The following is a 25,166-nucleotide window of genomic DNA, read 5'->3' on the forward strand; positions in this document are numbered from 1 at the left end:
TAGACTACAATTCACGATATTCTCCTTATGGATCAGATGGGCGGCGTGGTGTTGGGAATTCTTCTGAATTAGCAGACACATTGAAAAGCTTAAAGGCAGAAATAAGGAGTTGAAAAGCAAATAATGACATAATCATACAAGCACATGAAAAACAAGCAAAAGTTAATGCAATAATCCTTCAGAGTTTGTCAGAATTGCAACGACAGAGCCCACTTCGAATCAACCATGAACAAGAGGACAAAACTAATGGGGCGTATGGAAATAGGTCGCCTGGTGAGCACAGGTCAGATAGAGATGACATGATCAGAGATGGCGGATTCTTGGACACTATGGATAGGAGAGGAGATAGACATAGATACTATTCTAGTTCTGGTTCTGACAGGAACTATGATCATCATCGTTATCACTCTTACATGAGTGATAAGGGATATTTGTCGGATGCGTTTAAGAAAGCAAAGCCACCTACATTTGATGGAGAGATGAAGAAGTCACAGCATGCATAAGCATGGTTGCTTGAAATGAATAAGTTCTTCAGATTGTACGATTACTCAAAGAACATAAAGGCCATAATAGCTACATTTAGTCTTAAAGGTAAAACAGATATCTGGTGAGAAGATGTAAAGAACGTTAGATATATTTATGACTTGACTTAAAGTGAGTTCGAGAGGTTATTCCGGAAGAAATATCTATCAAAGAGATATTATGATGACAGGGCAAAAGAGTTGTATGAGTTGAAGATGGAATCTATGATTGATGAGGAGTGCACTAGCAGATTCTTGGAGCTATTGAGGTATGTGCCTTACCTCAAAGAGGAGAAGGCCAATATTCAGAGATTCATCAGTGGGTTGCCGATAGCATTCAAAGATGAGATTGAGTTTGATAAGCCTAGATCATTGGAAGAGGCCATTTGGAAGCTAAAGCATTGTTACGAGCAATCAAAGTGCAAATCTAAGACTAAGCCAAACTGGAAAGATAATGCAAAGAGCAAGGGAAAATGGGACAAGAAGTGAGCAAGACCTCAGGGTACAGGTAATAAAGAGAATGCAATGCCATTTAAAAAATTCAATGCAACTGACAGAGGGCAGGGACTTCGATCTGAGGCGCAGAATAAGGATGAAGGCTGAAAGCCTTTGCAGTGTTGGACTTGCGGAAGACAGCATCGCATGAGAGATTGTACATAACATCAAGGTGGTAGACCGCAGATTTACAGTGCTCAGGAGATACAGATAATGGGAGATGTTGTACAGAGTATTCCTAGGATCTATGCAGCACTGCATAACAGGCAGGCAGATCACCATGCGTCTATTATCGAGATGGACAATAAGATTTGTGATCAAGTTGTTTCTATTTGAATTGACCATGGATCTTAATTATAGTTATGTTAATTCTAACCTGGTGGATAAGTGTGGTTTGAATAAAATACATGCAAATTCTTAATTAGTGCAGTTAGATACAGGTACAAAAAAGCGAGTTCATCATTGGGTAAGAGCTTGTACATTTTATTTGAATGGTATGCCTACCTCAACACATTTGAATGTATTACCGTTGAGATCATACAATATGTTGTTGGGTATGGATTGGTTGTATCTTCATAGGACTAAGGTGGATTGTTATCACAAGGCTATTGAGTGTCTGGATGACAATGGGAAACAAAGAGTCTTGCAAGGTAAGAAAAAAGCAACACAGTGAGAATGGTGACAGCGATGCAGCACAAGTGTAGTCGGAGGAAAGGGTGTATGTTATTTGCGGTGCATATTTCTAGTGACAAAGGTAATTAAGTTGAGGATGCAGATGCTTTAAGCAGGTACCATGTTCTACATCAGTTCCAGGGTGTATTTCCTGTAAAGATTTCAGAGTTGCCACCTCACAGGGAAGTAAACTTTTCTATTGAGTTGGTACTAAGGGCAACACCAACATCGAAAGCATCATAGAAGATGAGCACTCCAGAGTTGGTAGAGTTAAAATTGCAGTTGAAGGAAATGCTTGACAAGGGATACATTAGGCCAAGTGTATCACCATGGAGCGCACTGGTACTATTTGTGAAGAAGAATGATGGTACACTAAGGTTGTGCATTGATTACAAACATTTGAACAAAGTGACTATCAAGAACAGGGATCAGTTGCCGAGGATTGATTATTTGTTTGATCAGTTGAAGGGAGCAACAATGTTCTCAAAGATTGATCTGAGATCCGGATATCATTAGACATGCATTAAAGAAGATGGCATTCACAAGACAGTGTTCTAGACCAAGTACGGACATTATGAGTTTGTTGTAGCTCCATTTGGTTTGACTAATGTTCCAGCTACTTTTATGTGTTTGATGAATAGTGTATTGCATCCTTATTTGGACAAGATTGTTATTGTGTTTATTAATGAGATATTGGTATATTCTAAAAATGAAAAATACCATGTCAAACACTTAACAACAGCAATGAAATTGTTGAGAGAGCATCCATTGTATGCTAAGCTTAGCAAGTGCTCTCTTAGAGTATGTGGATGTTGGCATGGTTTTACTTATTATAAATTAAAAATATTAAGATTAGCACTATGCACAAAACAAATATCTCTTCATAATAAGAATGGAATGTTGCCTCCCTTCAACATGTGAGCATATTTACACCCTTTTGCTCTCATATTGTGAGCTATATCTGACAATCAGCTCATGATTTGGATTTTAGTGAAAATGATCCCTTGGTTCATAACAATTTAATTTGCTAAGACACCAATTCAATTAATGAACACAAAATGTCACATCATTCTAATTAAATGAGAAAATAGTGGGAAGATAAAAAATTTAATCATGTTCAATGTTTTAATCCTTACCTTTCATCCAATAGAGAAGATTGCTTGACACAACATTTAGCACATCCATATCATTTTCGCAATTTATTAAACACTAATGTGCATCTTCAACATGTGAGCATATTTACACCCTTTTTCTCTCATATTGTGAGTTGTAACTGATGGTCAACTCATGATTTGTATTTTAGTGAAAATGCTTTTTTTGCCAATCTGCCCGATCATGGATCATCAATTCTATCAGATCGAATAGAAATTAGATTTACCATTTTGGAACCGTGCTATGCTTAAATGCTATTAATGATAATAATAATTCATTGTTCTCAACAATTGGTCCTGGAGACTTTTTGGTTCATCATGCCATTTCTTAGTTTGGCTGATAACGATAACGGGGTTACCATCTCCTTCATTGCCCAAAACACCCCCTGTTCGGCAAGAACCGCTAGAGATAGAGCTGGATATAGAGCCCACGAAGCCACCCTATGCGAGAGCCACCAAACTTTTTGAACTTATCGAACTGCTAGTTTGGTTATAGCCCACGTACCACCAGAACACCATAGGTTGGCCCAACCCAGTGCTCTCGTACTAGGGTTGGCTCCTCGCAACGTTTGGTCACCACTTCGTTTTCGTTTTAAATATTTAGGTAATAATATGTTAGATACTTGTGATTTGATGAATGAAATAGTCATCCCTTGGTTCCTAACAATTTAATTTGCTAAAACACCAATTCGATTAATGAGAACAAAATGTCACATCATTCTAATTAAATGAGAAAAAAGTGAGAAGATAAAAATTTTAATCATGTCCAAATTTTTAATCCTTACCTTTCATCCAATAGAGAAGATTGCTTGACACAACATTTAGCAAATCCATATCATTTTCACAATTTAATAAACACTAATGTGCAGCATCTTCAAGGCAATATCTTACTATTCATGGTGGTTCTCATAAATCCATCTCACCACAATTTATTAAATACTAATGTGCATCTTGAAGGCAATATCTTACTATTCATGGTGGTCTACACAAATGAATTATTTGACATAATTGGGTCAAGGGAATGATTATGGTTTTTATCACCCGTGTCTCATGGAAGGCCACTCGTTTGGTTGACAAACTACTCTGATCCAACAAACTCTATTGCCCGATTGCCTTCCAAGCAGCTTTGACAACTTGTCAAATTTACGTATTCTTCTAATTTTAAAGAAAAAAGATTTTGATTTTAACCAAATTCAACTCAGTCAAATTGCAATATATATTGATAGTGATTTAATTTGGTAGTGCTTTAATATTTGCCAATCTCTACATGCATATTGTTGTCCAAGTGAAAAATTGTAATTGAATGGATCACACTCGTGCCAATCCTAGAGTACCGGGGCAAGCACTATGAGCAAGGAAACCACTGTTAATTCTCTCCCTATATACAATTCCAAATACTCTGATTCAAGGCCAAGGCATTGTTTTTATCAAGTTAGAGAAGCACAAAAACCCTCCACTGTTAGTTTTGCAATCTTCTCTCAACTCCCCTTGATGATAAGTTTCACATTGCCACCATTGCTATCTCAAAGAACAGGAAACCACTTGAGGATCTCAATCTAGCCAATGGTGACTGAAGCACCAGTGTTGACCTTTGAGCTCACTAATGTTAGGCAGGACTATCGCTAAGAAAATGATGATCCACCTCCAAATGTGAGTTTAATTTCCATCGCTGCTAAAATGATTTCTTATGGAAATGATCACACGAACTTAACCTTGTTGCTATAGTGTCCGTCTATTTTGATTTATGCTTTGTGATTTTTATCCACTGTCGATTTGTATGCACTAAGAATTTGGATTTATTGAAGACTCAGTTACTAATACACCATCAGCCTTTTTCATTGACTCGCACGTCTAATATGATAGAAATAACTGCTTGGTCATACCACAAACTTGACAGGCCCCTAATTGCCTAGGGATCCATGAAGCATTATTATCATGCAGGGTACATATACTGATATACGTTTACAAATAGACTCCAAACGAAAGGATGGCATTCAACTTTGTATGCAATAATGGTCATCTGTGTTTCAAGACTTTTATAATTTATAAAAAAAATCATCAAGTCTGTTTTTCAAATTCCAGTAAAGACTTGGGTGTTCACCATCTGAAACTTTAACAGAATGCGTGCCAACCAATAGTGCTAGTCCAGAATCTTCATTAGGGTTAACTACTCTTTCATCATTGTGGGCATAAATCGACATTGTACTTACCGACTGGGTAAACTTTCAACATAAAATATCACAAGGCAAAACAATACTCATCAAAATCAATTCAGCAGTTCAACTATTTAGCTCTCTAGAAGAGTGGGGGCTGTCAAAAATAAGTGGGCCGGAAATTGCAACAGCCATAATTCCTACTGCTACTTCCCACAAATATTATGCCTTGTTGAGTGAGTGGCATTAATTTTTTTAAAAATGTTTAAAGTACACATACTGGGCAGTTTTCATATAAAAATCATTAGCGGGCAAATCAAATATTTGAGACAAAGAAGTTGGGAGACTCTGCATGTAGGAAGACAAAATTGTTGCACAAAACTATTATAAGCAACTGATGCATGGCATTTGGCTCTTTCCACTGGCATTTGCTTTATGTGAAATGGTGGATAAAATTGGAAAAGTTAATCACGTTATAAATATACCTTTCAGAGCATCAGGGCTCTTCCATTTGAAGTCGCATATCTGCATGATCGATTCATAGCAAGACCAAATTATTAGCGTGTTTTCTAATCTCTTATTCTGGTAATTAATTTTGCATTTTCCTTTCTAGTATATCACTTGTTCCATTCATGCTCACCCATAGTCTTCCATCATGGGTTGGAAATGCTCCTTGTAAAACATAATATTTGATTTCCAGTGCAATGGAGAAAAAAATATTGTAGATAAATCAGACAATCAAAAGCTGAAAATCCAAAACCGACGAGATTGGGGAAGAAAGCAGGAATTTATTTTATTCATATCAGTACACAATAGCCAAAGGTCCAAGTTCATCACTTATCTGAAAGGAGAATTTGACAAAATACCATATTGAGCATATAGTGGCAAACTGCCAGACTCAACTTTTCTTCACTTATATTCTAACAAAAATTATCTTCATACAACCCCTTGAAGTTTGAAGATAAAGAAGAATAAAGCATAATACAGTTTTACCGCAGTGTTCAGGTCTGTGACTCATACATGCACAATGCATCTCACCAAGTTGTAGCATATCAGGTTGACATACTCCAATATAAATGCTTTACACCCCTTCAATCATTATCTCCCTTACAACTTGCCCTGGACTCAAATGTGGTTTTAATACACATATTTACATTGCTCCCAAAACTCAATAAATATTTATAACACTATGACTGCTACAAACAAGAAAATAGCCCAGCTTTCAATTTTCAAAGTTGTAACCACTGTCAGCACAAAATGTTACTTTATTGTGCATACTTTGGATTAAAAACCAGAGCCTCTCTATAGATCAGCTCTTTCATCTGATCCTCTGTTAAGGTGTGCTGCTCAAAATCAAAGCTGAATGGCATGGCACAAGTGGGTTCATCACTGATATCATGTAGATTTGCCAGGTACGGATGGGAAAGTGCCTCTTCCACTGTTCCAAAACCAACAAACATATTTGTTTAACCAACTGGACCTAGAAAATCAATTGTACTCCCATCCAAAAGAACAAACAACTTTCATTGCCATAAAAATAAAAGCAGCTAAAAATTTTCTGCAAAGGATATCAAAATAAGATATTCATCTATTTTTGTCAGAATTGGATCTGCATTACCAGTGCTGGGAAACTTTGCTCATGTGCTAGCTTTTGGCCTCGATTTAAATGGTATAATTTAAATGGGTGTTTCCTCAGAGACACAACTGCTAAAAGTTGCCTGGATTTAAATGGGTAGAACTTAAATCTATACAATAGGGCCTTCTTGAGTGTACAGATTTTTTTTTTCTTATTTTAAGGTCACAGCCAAGTCAGACACCAAATTGGTGTATAAGACCCCCTTGTTTGTGGGACAAGGAACAAAAATTGATCTCAATACTAGATGTCAAATACTGTGATATAAACAGCCATAATCCAAAAAGGATTAGTCCAACTTATACAAGGATGAATTAAAAAGTTCTGCTTTAGCAAACCAATAAAGAAATGACCAGTCAACGAGAAAAAGAGGTAATGTTGTGCACCTGTGATCCTCTGATTTGGATCAAATGTCAGCATTCTTTCACAAAGATAAATTGCTAATGCATGCACATGAGGGAATTTTTGAGTAAATGACTGCCTTGGATACTGTGGCAGTTGCCGAATAAATCTTCTAGCATTATCACTCCGAACAAATCCAAGGTCAGCCTCAGTTGGCGTGCCAATCAACTGCAAAGACAATAAATGCTTTCTCACCGCACTGGCATTATATTTAAATTATAGCCATATCTTCAACCATTCAACCAAAACTGTAAAATGTCTCTATGTCCTTTAACCAGAGACAAGATATGAACAAGAAGCGTGGCTCAAACTTCAATAGGCTTAAAAGTATACAACCATTATACAGGGCAAGCTGCAGTAGGAAAATATTACAAGCTATGGCCTTTACCTCTATCAATAAACGCAGCTGATGCACATGATCCCTTCCAGGGAATAAGGGTTGTCTGTTCATCAATTCCATGAAAATACAACCTACTGACCAGACATCAATGGCTGCAGTATAATCTGATGAATTCAGCAGCAATTCTGGAGCTCTATACCATCTAGTAACCACATATTCGGTCATGAAATCGGTTTCAGAAGTAATCCGAGCCAAACCAAAATCACATATCTTCAGATCACAATTTGCATTCAGTAGAAGATTGCTGGGCTTCAAGTCCCTATGAAGGACATTTGCAGAGTGTATATATTTCAATCCTCGCAAAATCTGATACAAAAAGTACTGCAATAGACAATCCACGTACAAACATTAGCCTCTAACAAACAATATTTGAAGGACCTCATTCATATAAACTATGGCACACAAACGCATACTAGAACGTAATACCAAGAAACAACAATTCCTGCCTTTTTTCAAGCATCAACTTCTAAGGATGTTTCTGAACAAAACCCCACTTTGCAGGTGGTGGGAGGTCAAACTCATGCACTTGATAGGAAACTTATCAATCATTATAAGTTGCCATGGAAACTTGTATTGATGTAGTTCCCTAGAAGTTGTCTGAGTCTCTAACCTCCACGAGAAATCAACCTTTAACTTTAAATGAGTTGCATGCTAATTTGCCTGAGATGGCCAATGACAAGTCCCCAAGATTGGACAATTTCCCTTGTGAGTTGTGTAAAGCCACTTGGAATTTTTTGACCAAAACCTCTTCAGTGTTATGGATAAGATGGGATAAATTTACCAATGTCCACAAGCAACAAAAAGTAGGCCAATGGGATGAGTATACTCCGAGTTACAATCACAACATGGGAGTGCCAAGGCAACTCTTAAATGCCAAAAGAAAAAGAAATGCACTCAATAATATGAATAGTGAGTATGAAAGGGTACAGCAAGAATGGAAAAACCTACAAAAGAGATTAGCGTTACCCCACACTATAAGTAGAGGTAGCAGAGTTACCCTTGTCGTCGTCATCGATCATTGTAAAAGTAAAAATGCAAACCTGTAACATCATCTAGGGAGTGCCAAAAGCTTAGTGGGCATGGCTAGTTGATCTTGGGAGAAGCCATCAACATAGGCTATCCTAACATTTGAGTCTGAAGAGAGAGATCTAGTTATGGGCATCTGCATAGTCAATTAGAGTTCAGAGACTGGTCCAAGTTGAAAAAGGGTATGACCCTATGATCACGTGGAAGTGGGTCAACTATCAGTAGCATGGGAGGACATGTGTTGTCTCACTAACCCAATGTCATCTCCATCCATCTCCATCCATCAGTAGGGAATTTTTCTAACAATTTTCACCTTGATTCTTAAAAACAGGCCAGACGAATCAAATAATCAAACTCATGAGCAGAGGCTCATAAGGTCTATTCTAACATATGTGAACGATCAACTCCTGTATGTAGGGAGTCAAACATCTTTGATCTAACTAGTAAAATATAGTAGTCACAATATAAATAATCATACGTCACTTGGATCTCACAATATATTGAACACCTAAAAATGAGGTACCCTTTGTCTCAGTGTCTTACAAATGACAACACTGTTAAATCCTCTCTATCCACGAGATGTTACCAATTCAATGGCAAAAAAATGCTTGTAAAAGAAGATCCATCATAAGACTTAGAGCCCCAATGGAAGGAACAAGAGATCTAGGTTACCTAAACATACTGTTGGTGAATATCTTTACTCATTGCCATATTGATCTCCCTGTTTGTAGAGCCAAGGTGGCTAGGTGTTTCCAAAGAATATTCCAAAGGGGGGAGGCGCTAGAAAGAGATGTTGATAGACTAAATAAGCAAACAGACCTCTAAGAACTAGCACCACTCACACCTTGAGAGTTCCATCAAAGGGCCAAATTGGAGTATCGCTCTCATCTTGTAGTTGATTCCCTAGGGTGTGTATCTTGTGAAGAAAGAAACAACCCTACAAATGCTACCAAGGCACAGGATTGGTGCTTAGTTTGGACAATGCCCAGCAAAACAGTGCATTTGCAATGGAATAAGCATCAAAGTATAACAGATTGGACTTTTTAGACAGGCCTAATCTTCTAGTAACAAACTAAGTCCCCAAACCTTCACAACTAAGTTGCAAGAAATGCCTAGTTTGGCAACATCCCAATAATTGAAACTCTCAAAAATGTCAAAACAAGTATGAAACGCCGATGACCATATAGTACACAGCATTTGCAAATCTAGAAATATTGTATGATAAGATCAATGATGTTTTGGCCTTTTCCAGTAACATTTCAAGTACTTTTTGAAAGTTCACGAGCCCACCCAAGAGACCATGAGGGGCATAGGATAGATAGGAAAATATCGCCCGGTCTGTGCCAATGAACAGTAAAAGTTAAGGAACTTTTACTTCAAATTTTAACATTACTGTTAATTGTTTCAGAATGTTCGAGAATGATTCCAATCTCATCGAACTTCATATGGAGAAAGTTGAAGTTCATATCCCATTCAAAATTCTGCAGACTTAATAGTTTTCAATATTTTAGCATTGGCAGGATTGTAGTGCTATTACTAGATTCTATCATGTATGAAAGTATGGGACTGGCATTAGTCATTACCACCAAGCTATGAAATTTTGCATCATGCAATCATCTATGAGAGTTAATATGGATATGGTTTCTTTCTAAACTGCCATTTATGTGCATCATTCTTATTTTATTTTATTTTGGCAAGATAATGTGTTATTTAAAATAAAACTATATATCAGGGATGGCAGGAGCGGGAGGGGTTATCCTTTGCCCCGATGAACAAACAGAGACAATATGCTTGGGGTTTGGGCATCGCAACTAACAACCAAGCTGAATATCTAGCACTTTGGCAGGGATTAGAATTAGCAATAGCAAGGAAAATCTACAAATATATGGTGTTTGGAGATTCAATGATTGTAATCCGACAGGTGTGAGAAGCAAGGGCATCGCAAAAGTCTGTTACTTTTCCTATATTGCCAAGGATTGTTTTACAAACCCGTCATTTTAAACAAATCGACTTCTTCCATGTGTATAGGCAATTGAATACCGCAGCTGACACATTGACAAATAAAGGGGTTATATTGGAACAGGGGTCCTTAGAATTGGATAAAAGGTTGATAATAAACTTTCCCTTACCATGAAGCAAATCGCCAAACCCTATGGGGTCCAAATACTATAACAGGGGTCCTTAGAATTGGATAAAAGGTTGATAATAAACTTTCCCTTACCATGAAGCAAATCGCCAAACCCTATGGTCCAAATACTATATGTATAGGCACCTACAGCCGATCAATGATCAAATATATGAGGTGGGAGATGCCTTATTTGTTTATCCTCGAAATATATGGACCTAGGCCCGCAAAGATCAACAAACATGTACCTCTATACAAATCAATGCGACATATGGCACTGGAACGAAGCCTCACATAAGCACAGGTAGTCTCAGAATTTAATACTTCAAGCCTTCAAGGTGGTAATTGGAATATAAAGGCAGGGAGGGAATCAGCACTGTTAACACTTTCAATACAATCCAGAATGGAAATAAACCCCTTATCCCTCCATATAATTTATCAGTCATCTCAGGGAAATCGACACGATCCAGGCATGGATTTGATAACCTTGCAAATTACAGCTCTGGGGTGGCAGAATAGAGGCAGAGGAGGATATATTAGGTTTGGTATTTTTCACAATCGAACTCGCACGGCAGTGTTGCTGAGTGATTAAGACAGTGAGCAACGGCGGATGTCAAGCAGAGGGGGTTACATTTGGTGTGGTGTTGTTCGTATCCAAGCCTACACCACTCTATCATTGAGTATTCACATTAACGAGCTATGGAGAATGTCAAACATTCGAAGTAAAGGAACAGTGCAACATAAACCTCTCATGGTGGACCTGGAGACATCATCAGATGGGAATGAGCAAGTTAAAAATTAAAATGAATCAACTTCTGGAAAGGCTTCTAGAGGCAGTGGAAGGGTTGGTGAATGCTCTGAATCAAAGGAGCAATGCAGAGGAAAAGGAAAGGAAGACATACCAGCTGTTAATGAATACTAAAAGCATAAATTATTGCAGAGCAGAATGGAAAACTTTCAAGCTGAGGTCCGAACAGAATTGGCAACAATGGCTATTAGACTGGCAGCGGCAGAGGAAAATTACAACAGTGGATCAAAGTTCACACTGGAAGAGATTGAGACTAGCAAGGGACCAATGAAGAAAAAGGCCAAAAAAGCACGGGGGCCAGGAACAGCAGAACAAGGATGATGGAGGTGAGCTGCAAGGAGAATCTGAAGAGGCAAGGCTTTCAATTGCCAGATAATTTACCAAGCCTTGAAATTTTTTGATGTTATGTAGGTATAAACTGTTATTAGGAATTTTTTGAAAGGAATATGGTAGGCACCTTTTTAGAATAGTTGGCAGAAAATGCCATAAACACAGGCTAATAATATTTTGGACATCTGAATGTAGTATAATTGTGGAGCATGAAGAACTATGTCAGGGTTCTGACCCAGAAACCAGATTTTCCTTTTAATATCAAATTCTTATCCGTACCTCTAAACAAAATATTAAAAAAAATACATATATCTATAATTTTTGTATTTTTTATATACCATGTTTCCCTCACAAACCCGTTTTGGGGATGAAAAGCTTCCAGGCATTCCCATTTTGAAAACTCGTACATGCTTCCACATTTCAAGCAATTTAGCTTGGCACCATGGAGAGTAAAGTAGGTTTGCTGATTCTGTCAAAACACCACGTCTTTAAGGAAAGCCCTCTAGTGGAGATTTACCTAACAAGGGTAATATCATATTAATTCCAAAGGCATGTGTCTAAGCATATAACTAGCTAGAGTCTAATTAGTTTGTTGAGTGTTTCCTACAAAAGGTTTCAGGCATTCCCATTTTCAAAACTCGTACATGCTTCCACATTTCAAGCAATTTAGCTTGGCACCATGGAGAGTATAGTAGGTTTGTTGTTTCTGTCAAAACACCACATCTTTAAGGAAAGCCCTCTAGTGGAGATTCACCTAACAAGAGTAATATCATATTAATTCCAAAGGCATGTGTCTAAGCATATAACTAGGTAGAGTCTAATTAGTTTGTTGAGCATTTCCTACAGAATTATTCCCAAAGCTTTAGCAATGTGATTCACTATATATTATATTCTCAAGCAAATCATTGAGCTCGAGCAATTTGATTATATTGTAGAGAGACACATCCTTGATATCCCAAATAGTCTGTCCTTAAATATTGGTGTCAAACCACTGTGAAACTGCTTGAAGTGTTGGCTTTGAACTGCAAAATACCTTTTGCTAGATACAAGCCAACAAACAGATACAAATTAATTCATGTTCATGGCATTCCTAGTACTATGTGCTCTCCTTGTTGCTAAGTGGAGATTGTCTCGATTGAATATGCTTCGGAACTCCCTCTGGATTCCCCTTAGTCCTAATCTTCTAGGAGATCATTTAGGTTATTTGGGCCTACAGATCTACCTGCAAGGAAACAGAGCATATCTACTAAGAGTTGCATCATAACAATCTACTAAATCTCTGCATGTGTTCTTCGAAATAGGGGACAACTGTTTCACTTTGATGGAAAAGACAAAGAGGTTCCATGTCTCCTAAAATATGCTACAAGTTAGGGAATCTGAATGTAAGAACAACTCCCAAAAATAGTTTATAACCTAAAGAAACATATATAATGTACATGTAGATATCATTATGATATAATAATAAACATTGTCCCAGTACCCTCGAGTATGGTAGAACATAAGCAGCAAAATAATTTCCTTATTTTCTATCTCTAGAATTTGAGAGACACTGAGAGTATAAATAGTAAATACACAGTAAATCTCAAGTTCATATATACAGAGATTCAATGCAAATTAACTTTTCCCAATTACTCCCTGGTTCCCAAGTTGTGTTGAAGAATTCAGATACTAACCTGACAGTGTTCCTCAGATAAGCCTTGATTGGAGCGAATAATTTGATGGAGATCAGTATCCATTAACTCATATGCAATGTATACATCATCAAAGGCTTCTCTTTGTGGAGGAGGTATAATGTCTCTTATGGCAACTACCTGTTGTGCAATCATCAATATATATCAGTTAATACATACTTTCCTGGATAACTCATCCATATATAAGTCAAGATAGAAACTGATGCAATATATCACGGAAACAAAACATTTGAAAGATAAATCCTTCTACAGGACACTACCAACATGAAAAAGTTAATACATGAAATGCACACATGACATTTTAAAGGTTAAAGACTAAAAGCAAACATTCAACCACCTTGAGAATAATTACATTTGACAACGCTGCTAAATCCCACCATGTTCTTTACAATACTAACATGGGATGGCATGGCATGAATCAAAAAAATTTGCAACAAGTTAATGTAAGAGAAAAGTAAAAACCTGAATGGTAACACTCTAGATTAAAAAAATGGGCTTTGTCTTGTAGTTGTATCTTGAATTCACACAACCTTTTCTTTGAAACCAGTACACAAAGATTTACCATCCTTGTGATTACCTGAAGGCCTAGTAAGAAATGTTATGCTTTATTGATACAAGTGCTTAAAAGAATGATTCTGAACCAAGTCAAACTTGACAGAAACTTGCAAAAGAAACATGAGAAATCAGTCTGAAGAAATTACACTAACATGAGCATCTGAATGAGTGTGTTCAGGACAGCTTACACATGACCAGCAGGCAGCCCCCCTTCACCAGATCCCAACAACAGTTCACCTCTCTAAATATCCTAACACTAGACAGAGAGTCACTCTCTGGGCCAGAACCAGCTTATCCAGCCAGATTTCTATATGGAGATCCTCTCCTTTGGCTTTGGATGGTAGGATAGATTCCCTCTCTCCTTCGCCCAATGGCATACTCTTGTGAACTGCGGATACTTCCCATCAGTTTTGCTCCACTCTAAAACATATGCTCCTCAACAATATAGGATATCATCAAACTTTAATGCCATTAAACTTTTGGGAGGCGAGGTTAGGAGAAGCTCTTATATAATTGTTAAAAATGGCAACTAGGGCCAAACTCCATGTGGGTCATCTTATTAATTGAAAGCTGATCCAAAGGGTAGAAGCCGGAACTGCCAGAACAGCCAGAGCATCTGTCTCTGAAGGAGAGCAGCATGCAAGGGACAACTAACTAACATTGGGACAGTTGTATGATACTTAGTGCAGCAAGCATGTATTGGTATAGCTAGCATGCAAGGTACAACTAGCATGCAACAGCAAGCATGCTAGGGACAACAAGCATGCTAGGGACAACAACCAAGCAAGGGGCAACAAGCAAGCAAGGTGCAACCAACACATAGGTCAGTATGGCAACATGGTGCAGCAATGGCACATAATGCATACAGTGATGGGTACAGTCATGATTAATGAAGCGTGATGAGATACAGCATAGTGATGATGGGTGCAGCATGGTGCAGCGCGGTGAGGGGCAGCATGATGACGAAATGCAACACAACGATAGGTGAAGGAGTCACCTTGGAGAATCAGTTGAAGCAGCATGTCTTCAACTGATCTCATGTATCATCTTCTTAGAGATGATCTATGCTCTTATCTAGATAAGTCAAAGTGTTGACTTCTGTTGTAAACGTACTCTCTCTCTCTCTACTAAACTATTGAAGAACATATAAGAAGAATTGATCAAGGGTTTCCCCACATTGGGGTTTGTCCCTGGCTAGCGCCACATCTTGTGTCCTCTTGTCTTGGCTTGTCTTCTGCGATTTATTTTTATGTTCTATCTGCAGTTTACTTTAATGCTAATGTGATTGCTAATCTAGAAAAGATATTGAGTTAACTGTGAAAATTGAAATAAATTTCTCTAAGCATAGAACATACCTAAAATTAACATGGTATCGGAGCTAAGGTGAACGCAATGCCCAAGCAAGAGTGAAAGAGCAATCACCAAAGACAATTGGGAAAAAAAAAGGATCAATGAATTCCTCATCCCTCTTCAAATTCACCAAGGGTGAAGTCGAAGCAGAGAATATTATCAAAATGGCGCAACAGAAGTTTTTGATGGTCTACCTAAAGATCACTTCAATGGGAAGTCCGGATCTAAGGGTGGAAGGAAAGGCAGATGCCTTGGTTGTAATAAGTTCGGCCATTATGCGAAGGAGTGTCTAAGGTAGGGACACATCACATGATGATGATAACAATCATTCCAAGGACATCTTCAATGATCAGAGGAATGACAGGTAATACAAGTCATCAAGGAAACGACCGACTCTTCAGAGAAAGCAAGGAACCCCAGGTATGAAGAATCAAATGTTGTTTCTGATAAGATAAAGAAGCATTATCTTGTATTGGCCCTCTCCTTCAGATTCTTTGGGAATCTGGCTTATTGATCGTAGTGCTTCAAGGCACCTCATCAGATAGAAGGGTGCTCTCTCGAATTTGGACGGAAACAACTGTGGGATTATACTTGGAGTCAATGCCACCTATCTCGGAAAGGGTGTAGGGAATGTTACCCCTCAATTGAATGAGGGTAACTCTATTCATTTACAAGAATCCCTTTTATGTACCTAATCGCAAGAACCTGGTGTCCATCTCGGAAATGGAAGTCAAAGGTTTTAGGGTGGCATTCATTGATAGAAAGGTACGTGTTAAAAATAGAATTTTCAAAGATGCTTTTTCTCATGGGTTCAGGGTTGGCAATTTGTATCAAATTGGGGATCATGTCAATTGACATATCGCATCTATAACACCGGAGGTCTACCTATGGGGCTCTACCCGATGTCCCAGTACCTTCCTTTGCACAAAACTCCTTGAAGGCATTGGAGATGTATTCTCCACCTTGTCACTTCTCACTACCTTGATTTTCTTCTTGGTTTGCTTCTCACTACCTTGATTTTCTTCTTGGTTTGCTTCTCTACCAAGGCCTTAAACTCCATGAACCTATCTAAGACCTCATCTTTCTTTTTCATAAAGTAAATCCAAGTTTTCCGAGAAAAATCATCAATGAAAGTAACATAATACCTGTGTCTCATCAGTGATGGAGAAGAAAAGGGCCCGCACACATCTGAATGCACCAACTCCAAAATCCCTTTGGCTCTGTTGTCCTGACCATGGAAGGAAGACTTGGCATACTTGCCAAGCGTGCACCCCTTGCACACTCCACCCTTGTCAAGGCCTCCTGTTGGTAATCCTGTGGCAATCTGTTGAAGAATTTTCAGCACCCCATGATGCAAGTGTCCCATGCACCTATGCCAAAGTTCACCTACATCTGCACATCCTGCCTTGCTGCTCAAAGCTGCACCAATCTCTACATGCAACTTGTAGAGGTTTTTCACCCTCACATCTATCTGCCTCTTACATCCATAAGCCAAATATTGGAGGTAAGCTTTAACTCTGCCGAAGTTAACATCATATCCTTTATCCTCAAGGATAGCTACTGAAACCAAGTTCTTCTTCGGCCCTGGAACATAGGGAACATCTTGGAGATGAAGAGTATTACCTGGCTCCCTCTCAAAGCTGACAGTACCAACCCCCTTGTGGTAGCATACTTGCCACTATCTCCAAACTCGATATTCAACTACGTGTCCCTCTCATCTAGTTGGCTGAAATACTCTCAATTTCCAGTCATATGGAAAGAGGCCCCTGAATCAATATACTGCATACTGCTCCCTATCAAGCTTGCCATGCAAGCTATCAATGAGAGGCAAACTCATCTACTTCTGCTCCTTATTCAAACCAAGCAACATTTACTAGCACAAAACGATCCAAATCAATAACAGTTGATTAACTAACAACTTGCGCTATGATACTAAGACATTATTAATAATATATCTATATATATATATATATATATATATATATATATATATATATAACTTTTAATCAACCTATTATTATTATTATTATTATCCTAATTCATTAATATTAACGCTAATATATTTATATAGCATTTTATATAACATAAAACCATATTAACCTATAGTTAGTATTATACTAAGTATAACATAGTATTAAAATGAACTATCTAGTTTAATATTGATACCATATAAAGCTACTTATATAGGTTAATCTATAACATATATATATAGATATTTTGTGACATTGCATATAAAAAAGGAAAACAAGGGTCCCTACTTGAAGATGGGAGAAGAAAGCCTACCAAAAGATATTTAAATTCATAATAATGATACAAAGAAGGGAAGTAATGTACAAATTGTAGCAACATTTCCTTTACCCTACAAAATCTTAAAAGGAGAGGAGAATTTAAGAAAACGACCCTCATAGGGTTGAACATGTACTAACCTTAAGTATGGTTGATCTGGACATATGGCCAAATGGTAATGGTGTTCAAATTGTTGGCTGTGTGTTCCCTAAAAGTCCATTCTCAGCAGTCACTGAAACCAGGATCAATGCCCTGGATTATATACAATTGTTGTAAATACACTACATTGCAGTGCCAGGCCAAATAAATTCAAGCTTCAAGAGCGAGAAATAATTTTTAAAATATATATGTTGTCCTTTATAAGAAAAGGCTAAACTAATTTATTCACCTTTTTTGTTGAATATAAAGACATTCAATTAAAGAGTGAATAATGTATAAAGAACGCATGCCAAGCATACAACAATGCCATTATATCAGATGTCTGATATAATCAATTCCCTAAAGGTTAAAATCAATTATACTTAAAACTTGCTACATATTAGCCAATTCAATTATTTATTATAAGCTGGTATAGAGCCTTACATTGTAATCAGGGTCCAACTTGACCAATTTTTAGCCTACCCTGAGAGGTAGGTTTTTTCTGATTCCCATATCAAAGAATCACATAATCTAAAAGATTATTCTTTGTTTTCTCCTTTTTTCCCCTCATTTTCTATCCATCCTTTCTATGCAACTGCTAAAGCAGGTCTATCTGGTGCTGAAAGAGTCCCCAACAGTTATGAATGATACCTCCAATCTGACTATCCAATTGAGCTAAGTTCTCTTCCTTTCAAGGTTGATCTGGCTTCTTTCCAAGCAGATCACACCTACAGGAGCTACCAAGCAAGGTATTTTCTGCATTGAGGTCAGGAGATTGACTGTGGTATCCACCTAGTCTGTCAAAGGTGCCTTCTTAGATCCCTCGTGGGGAGAAGTTCGGTCATCTACAAGAACGACTGCCTCAGGTTCAGTACAATCCATGGATGGTTCCCACCCAATGGTAATTGGAGCCGGATTCCCCCACCATGTTGTCTTTTGATTTACATGCCTTTTTGCCAAAGAAGATCTAGCATTCAGGCAGAAATCAGCCAGGTGTCCATGCACAAAGCAGACTCTGCAATGGAATGCAATGTGTTCATAATCCAAAACTTGGGTCCAGCTGCAACCATCACACCCTAGAACTATATTTCCCAGAAAACCCTCGATTAAGTCAGCTTCAATGCAAATGTGAGCATGAGTAAAGGCAGGCAATGGGCATGAGTTATAAATCATCACACTGTAGAACTATATTTTCCAGAAAATTAATACTCAAGTCAGATTCAATACAAATGCAAGCAAAAGCAGTGACAGGCAATAGGCATATCTGTCGTCTATGGTGACAGAGTTATAAACATGTCCAAAGCATTACCGATGGTAGCAAGGAGTCTCTTGTTCCAATATTCAAGAGGTAAATTTGCTCCCATAACAGGACTGAAGATTATTCTGTGTATGGGTTGAATCCTGGCTTCCAATGCTTCGTAAAAAGGCCAACCCTGCCCATAAACCGAGAGTGGGTTGTTGCCAATGGTTGTCAATTAAAGAAACTCAAGGATAAAAAACACTTTGGCACAAGGGTGTATCACCAACATGTCCTTAAGGACGAGGCCCCAGAATATGAAATCCAAGCCAGGATCTTTCAGCTTTGGCCAAACATTGTTGAATGTGCAGATTAGCCCTTGTATCTGATAGTAAAGTTCTTCCTCCTTGACCTAATAGGGTTCAAGTTCTAAAATCAGCACTGACGCAACCTTCTCGATGAAAGATGATGGAGGCAAGGCCCAGAGAGCAGGAGTGATTCTTTAAAGGAAACAACATTCTCAAGGCCTTCACCTCCAACAGAAGGAACCTCTGGGGCAAAAGATAGTTATGGACTCTGGCAAGCCCCTCCTGCAGAACTGCCAGATGGTGTGGAAACTTCTGCTCAGCAGCTGAATGACATTTTTACCAGGCAAAGACCAATTGCAAAGGAGGATCTCTGCATAGAATATAAGGCATCCAATAGAGAATCTGAACAAGCACTAATGAGTGAGAGTTAGTCTGCAGAAGAAACCACAGAGACTTTGATAAGCCCCATCCAATACAGACTCCCCTGTGTCACCATCACTGGCATTAGACCAGACCTAACTAATTTCATCGCTTATTTTACCCACACGACCTAGTAAAATTCTGCTCTACAGTATGAAGCCTAACTTGATTTCAAAACAACGCATCTCACAAACTAGCCCATGCAGGATTAACAGAGTTAGGTGCATTCAGAATGCCTGTGTTGCATGCATTTCAAAAGATTCTGGAAAATTTGAAAAGCTTCTATTTGTACATAGTACATACCATATACTGGCTATTTGTGTTTCAACTTGTAAGCCATTTGCCAGTTCTTTGATCTGAGAATTTTCACAACTTGTGATTATATGGTTACATGTGTTTCTTCTGTGTATGATCTTAAAATACACACACACACACTTTAAGCTTCCTTAAAAATTCCATACTCATCCTGTATGAAACGCTCAAATTTTTGGAAATCTGGCTCCCAATTGGCATTATTGAACCAAAACAATAAATATTTCTAAGAATTTTAATGGGACTCAAGAATAACATTATGCAAAAACTTCCAAACACAATTAAAAGCTGAGTTAAAAGCTTAAACATTCAACAAATATGAATTGAAAACATTGATATTTATAATGCCACACAGGAATATGAAAATGTATGACATGATATTTGTTATCCGAAGTTTCTTAAGTGTAACCATTCTGACTAACCTGATCCTCATCCCTCGTTGACTACTTGAACTAGGACCATTTCTTGGCAAAAAAGAGTGTAGTTGAAGCTTCTTCTTGGATTTGATCATTCAGGCAAGCTATTTTATTATTCATATAATAAGCATGTTCAAAGCTAGTCAATTGGGTGTAGCTTGAGGGTTTGTTAGTAAAATTGTTACCCTCCCCATTTTGTGACATGTTTGCTCTTAATGAACCATCTGGTGATGAGATATATATAATTTATTCCCGAGTCATTAACCTGATCTTGTGCCCTGAAGAATCTAGGGTTTACACTGGTTACCATCTTCGAAATGTGAGGGGAAGCACCAGGAGGTTTCCCCCAGGATATGCTAACCTAGAATAAAGCGTGTTCAAAACTCAAAATAGTAACAGGCACACCAATTATTATTAGAGAAATGAGATTCATCAACAATTTACGTCCAACTAAGGATCTAGGACATAACTTTACCCAGAAGATGGAGACATTCAATTGAAGTTGTAAAGAATAAATATGTACATGAATCGTAGACAATGATATCAGAAAAAACAATAATGGAAGAAGCTTTATTCGATTGTCTGTAATGTCAGTATGCATCACAAAACAAGCAGGTGCCTAGAACTTTATTGAAACAAAGTGGTGCCATCAATCACAAAGCACAAAGGGGAAAACACAGAAAATCCTACAATTTAACTTGAATGAAAAATAAATACCAGACCCTTCAAGGGGAAGTACTGGAAAACGGAAAATAACTTCAGAATAACTGCATAGGTGTAAATACACACTACTTGAATGTCAAAACTTTAGTGCCTTGATTTTCTAAAGTTCATTATTTCTCCAGACTGCATCTTCAATCAATATGTGAAGTTTGGCCATACCGGATATTATAGTTTGCTCTAACCTCAGTTTGGCCATAAATTCTATTTGTTTATCCGTTCATAAAATCTTGTGTTTGCAAACATGGGCATCAACCCCACGTATTCAAAATCATGATCACTAAAAGCAATAAAGTTTTTTAGTATAAATGCACATTAATGGGCCATGATTCAACTAAAATGGAAATGGTTTTGAAGGTTGTCACAGTTAGCTATAACTGGAATGAATTCCCACAGCTTCTAGGCAGGTTAAACCTTAAAACTAGATTTGGATGGCAGCATGCCAATAGAAACATCAGCTGCAATATTGCTAAAACTCCGAATCCAGAAATCATAGCAGTGGACAACTGGGTAAATAAATCTAGACACCGATAATAGCAGGACACTAAATAATGAAACAAATGCCATTAAAAATGCAACTTTTAGGGAACAGAGACATTACATTTTCATGATCCATATGTCGGAGCAACTTGATTTCCCGAAGAGTTCGCTTTGCATCTATGCGATTGTCAAACGCATTGGCTATCTTCTTGATGGCAACTTGCTCTTTTGTCTCAGAGTTCATTGCAGAACTGAACAAAAAAACAATAAAAAATAGTTAATTTCCATAAACATTTAAAAACACTTGCATCTTCCACTCAACCTGTTGGTATTAATTACTAACTAGCAAATCATTAAATTGATTCAAAAGCAATCATTTCACAACCTTCATAAATAACATAAAAATTAAAGAATATTACCAAGAAATATATAAAACACAGAAATTTGGAGCAACGAATCAATTCTAACAATGCTAGTAACCAGCCCTAAAATTTAGGGGGAAAGTATCCCCAAAATCAGGGAAATTAAACATTTACAAAGATAAAAGAATATAACACTTATTTTTCATCCCAAAACTTACAAAGATGAAAAAACAAAAGGGAAAAAAGGATCATTTCGTTTTCATAATTATCTAACAGCTGTGGACACATCTTCCACATCAACTGGCTAGTATAGTATTAACCCCACATAACAACATCATTTTCTTCAGCACATATCTACACAAAATGAATTCACAAAACAGTGATGTTATTAACCATAAATGAAGAACCTAATAAATTAAGAATGTTCCCTGCAATTTATAACGTGAAAACTCACTACACCCAAAAATTCAGAACAGTAAATCAATACATGTAATGCAAGTAATTAAACCTGAAATTCAGAAAAATAAACACCAAGATCACGGTAAAAATAACAAACCCTAATATTCAGACAACAAAAATTGGGGAAAAAGAGAAATTAACCCTTAAAGTACGAAGAGAATAGCTCCAATCTCGCGACAACAGTAATCAACCCTAAAATTCAGGGAAAATAACAGCGGGTTCCGGGGGATCAAGTAGTCAGAATGAAAAGTCCAAGCAAATAAACCAAAAAATCCAGTGTTCAAAACCCCGAGTTTAAAAAACAGTACAGGCATCGAAATTCAGAATAAGAACACAGAAATAACCCTAGGAGTCAGCAAAAAGAGACATGGCTTTAGCGTATAAAGAGCGAAACCGGCACAATCACATCGTGTCTGATCCAAATTAGACCAACTTAATTTCAGCTAATATTAGACGTAAAATTCAGCAAAGGGAAGGGAAACGATAAACAAAATAGCTGCTAATATCATCTTTTCAAAGCTACTACTCGTATTTTCTTTGAGTTTTAAATATCAAACTCTGAATTTCTAAAACAACAACATATAAGAGACAAAGTTCCAAAACAGTCCACAAGATCCTTACCAGACGATCCCGTAAGCTCCTTTCCCGATAGGCAACAGAGGTGGTTTGTACTTGGCTGTGACTTCGAAAATATTCCCAAAGATATTATACTGCACGAAGAGGCCGCCGTGACTGAGTACTGCAGGGATGCTATCCATGGGATTCGACCCGGCGGCCTGAGGCGCGTCGGACATGTGCGTGTCCGTCGATTGAACTGGAGCTGCTGCGGCCTCCATCGCTGAAATCTGAGGGGAACAGAGCCAAAGATGTCGGGGCGTAGATCGAACCCTTGACCTGTGAGTGGCCTAGAAAGGATTTCTGCAGACGCGAAGAGAATCGAAATGCTTATGTACACAACAACAAAAAATAATGACCACGATTTCGAGAAGTCAAACCTCTGTTACTGCTTTCACACTGCCCGTAACCCAGACGCTGCACCGGCCAAATCGAAGGGTCGGAGATCGTCCCCCTGGATCTGAGGGCTCTGTATCGGTCTTTAAAGGTGCTCAGACATGATCAACGGCTAAGACCAAGCCGCCTCTGCATCGTGCAGCTCTCGGGTGACGGGTCCCACCAGAGATATTAGAATCTCTTGAACGATCGGATTGCGGGAAATCCGACGGTTAGATCTTTACCTTCGGCCATCCTGCGGCTTATGTTGTTTTAACGGTCTTGGCCGCTGGCAGCTCAATCGGCAAACGACACCGCCGGCGGCTCACGGGTTGGTATGGGGTGGACTTTTATTATAACTGACACGTGCCAGGAATGCTAGTTTGAGTTCTGTATGGCGTTTTAAGTTAGCCAAAATGTGAATTTCAAACATCAAAATTAAATAAATTGAAATATATTGTTTTATTTAATAATTGTATAGTTATTGGTAGTTACAGTGGTAACTAATTTATAAAAATAGTAATAATAATATAAATATATTAATATTATAATAAGAAATTAAAAATATATAAATTATATTTATCTTTATAATTTTGTATCTAAATTTCGTTTATATATATAAATATAAATATATGATATGGGATGGGCTTGGCTGGACGACTTGGCTTAGATATCCAATGGCTTATCAATGGCTTCTCCTTCTAAATCAAATTTTAGAATTAGAATCTTTATGGAGGACTAGGGTGTGACTAATGAGTTCTTATTTGATGAGGAAGAATTTCCTAAATTGAGCAACGAGTAATTAAACAACCAATAAGAAAAGGATCTAAAGGATGATAAGAAGTATTTATGAGAACACAATCCAAGACTGGTGGGACAAAGAGTTCGAAGAAACCTTTATAAGGGGACCTCGAGGAAGACTGCTAAAGGAGATCTCCCTAACTAAATTGAATCTCATGCCTTATATATGAGATTATGCCAATTTCCTTTTTCCAATCCAATAAGAAGTATAGTAAACACTGTGTCCCTGAATCCAACAAATAATCCACTAAATGGGGGTCTAGTACAAAGGAAAAGGTTTTGTGAGCATTCAAGCTAGAGTACGGGTATGTATATGCTCCCTGAACATGGCTGGGTTCAAACTGAAAGTCTATGGGTCTTAGATCTCATCAACCTTGCGGACACCTTTCCTTTCATTCGATGTTGTCCAAAGGGGGCCACCTAAATAAGATCGATAAGAAGTGTGATAAATAATATATGGCAGACTAAAAAGCCTGCTTCCTAAAGAATCTAAAAAAAGAAAAGGTGGTCTCTTCTCTAAGGCCCGCCCAATATCAACCAAAAGGTGAGGTTCGTGAGAAGATCCTCTCTTCCTTCCCATCAAAACAAAGAAGGGGCGTAGCTTGTTACATTAAGAAGAACATCTCCCCCCATGCTAGGATTTATAGAAACAACCCTTACAACCAATATAGTTGGATAGATATTACTGACATTAATGATAAAAATACCTACATAGCAATCTGTTATTTCCCCCTCCCCTCAATTCTAACTTCTATAAGAAAAAGAATATAGATAAAAATAGTCCTTACAATGGTTTAGAGAATGATATTTCTAGCCTAAGGAATGAAGGTAATATCCTTTTAATGGGTAACTTTAATGCTCGAACTTCAATCAACCAAGCTATTCTTCTAAGCAATCATTCCAACCCTAATCCTCTTTGGTTAGA

At 37.8% G+C, this 25,166-nt stretch overlaps 1 protein-coding gene across 1 annotated transcript; it reads right to left on the reverse strand.

The window, feature by feature from the left end:
* Nucleotides 1–5,760: 5,760 nt before the first annotated feature.
* On the reverse strand, nucleotides 5,761–23,486 carry LOC149184501 (mitogen-activated protein kinase homolog MMK1-like). The gene is made up of 6 exons (XM_089417547.1): nucleotides 23,072–23,486; nucleotides 21,751–21,880; nucleotides 13,390–13,527; nucleotides 7,416–7,748; nucleotides 7,012–7,195; nucleotides 5,761–6,430 (listed from the first exon to the last, which is right to left on the reverse strand). Exons 1-6 carry the CDS (start codon nucleotides 23,284–23,286, stop codon nucleotides 6,258–6,260), a joined length of 1,173 nt encoding a protein of 390 aa, XP_089273673.1. The 5' UTR covers nucleotides 23,287–23,486; the 3' UTR covers nucleotides 5,761–6,257.
* Between the last annotated feature and the right edge of the window lie 1,680 nt (nucleotides 23,487–25,166).

The sequence above is a fragment of the Pinus tabuliformis genome, chromosome 3_2, assembly GCF_031772625.1.
Source record: "Pinus tabuliformis cultivar Carrire ecotype Pingquan chromosome 3_2, CPIR1, whole genome shotgun sequence".
In the NCBI taxonomy this organism is placed as follows: Eukaryota; Viridiplantae; Streptophyta; class Pinopsida; order Pinales; family Pinaceae; genus Pinus; species Pinus tabuliformis.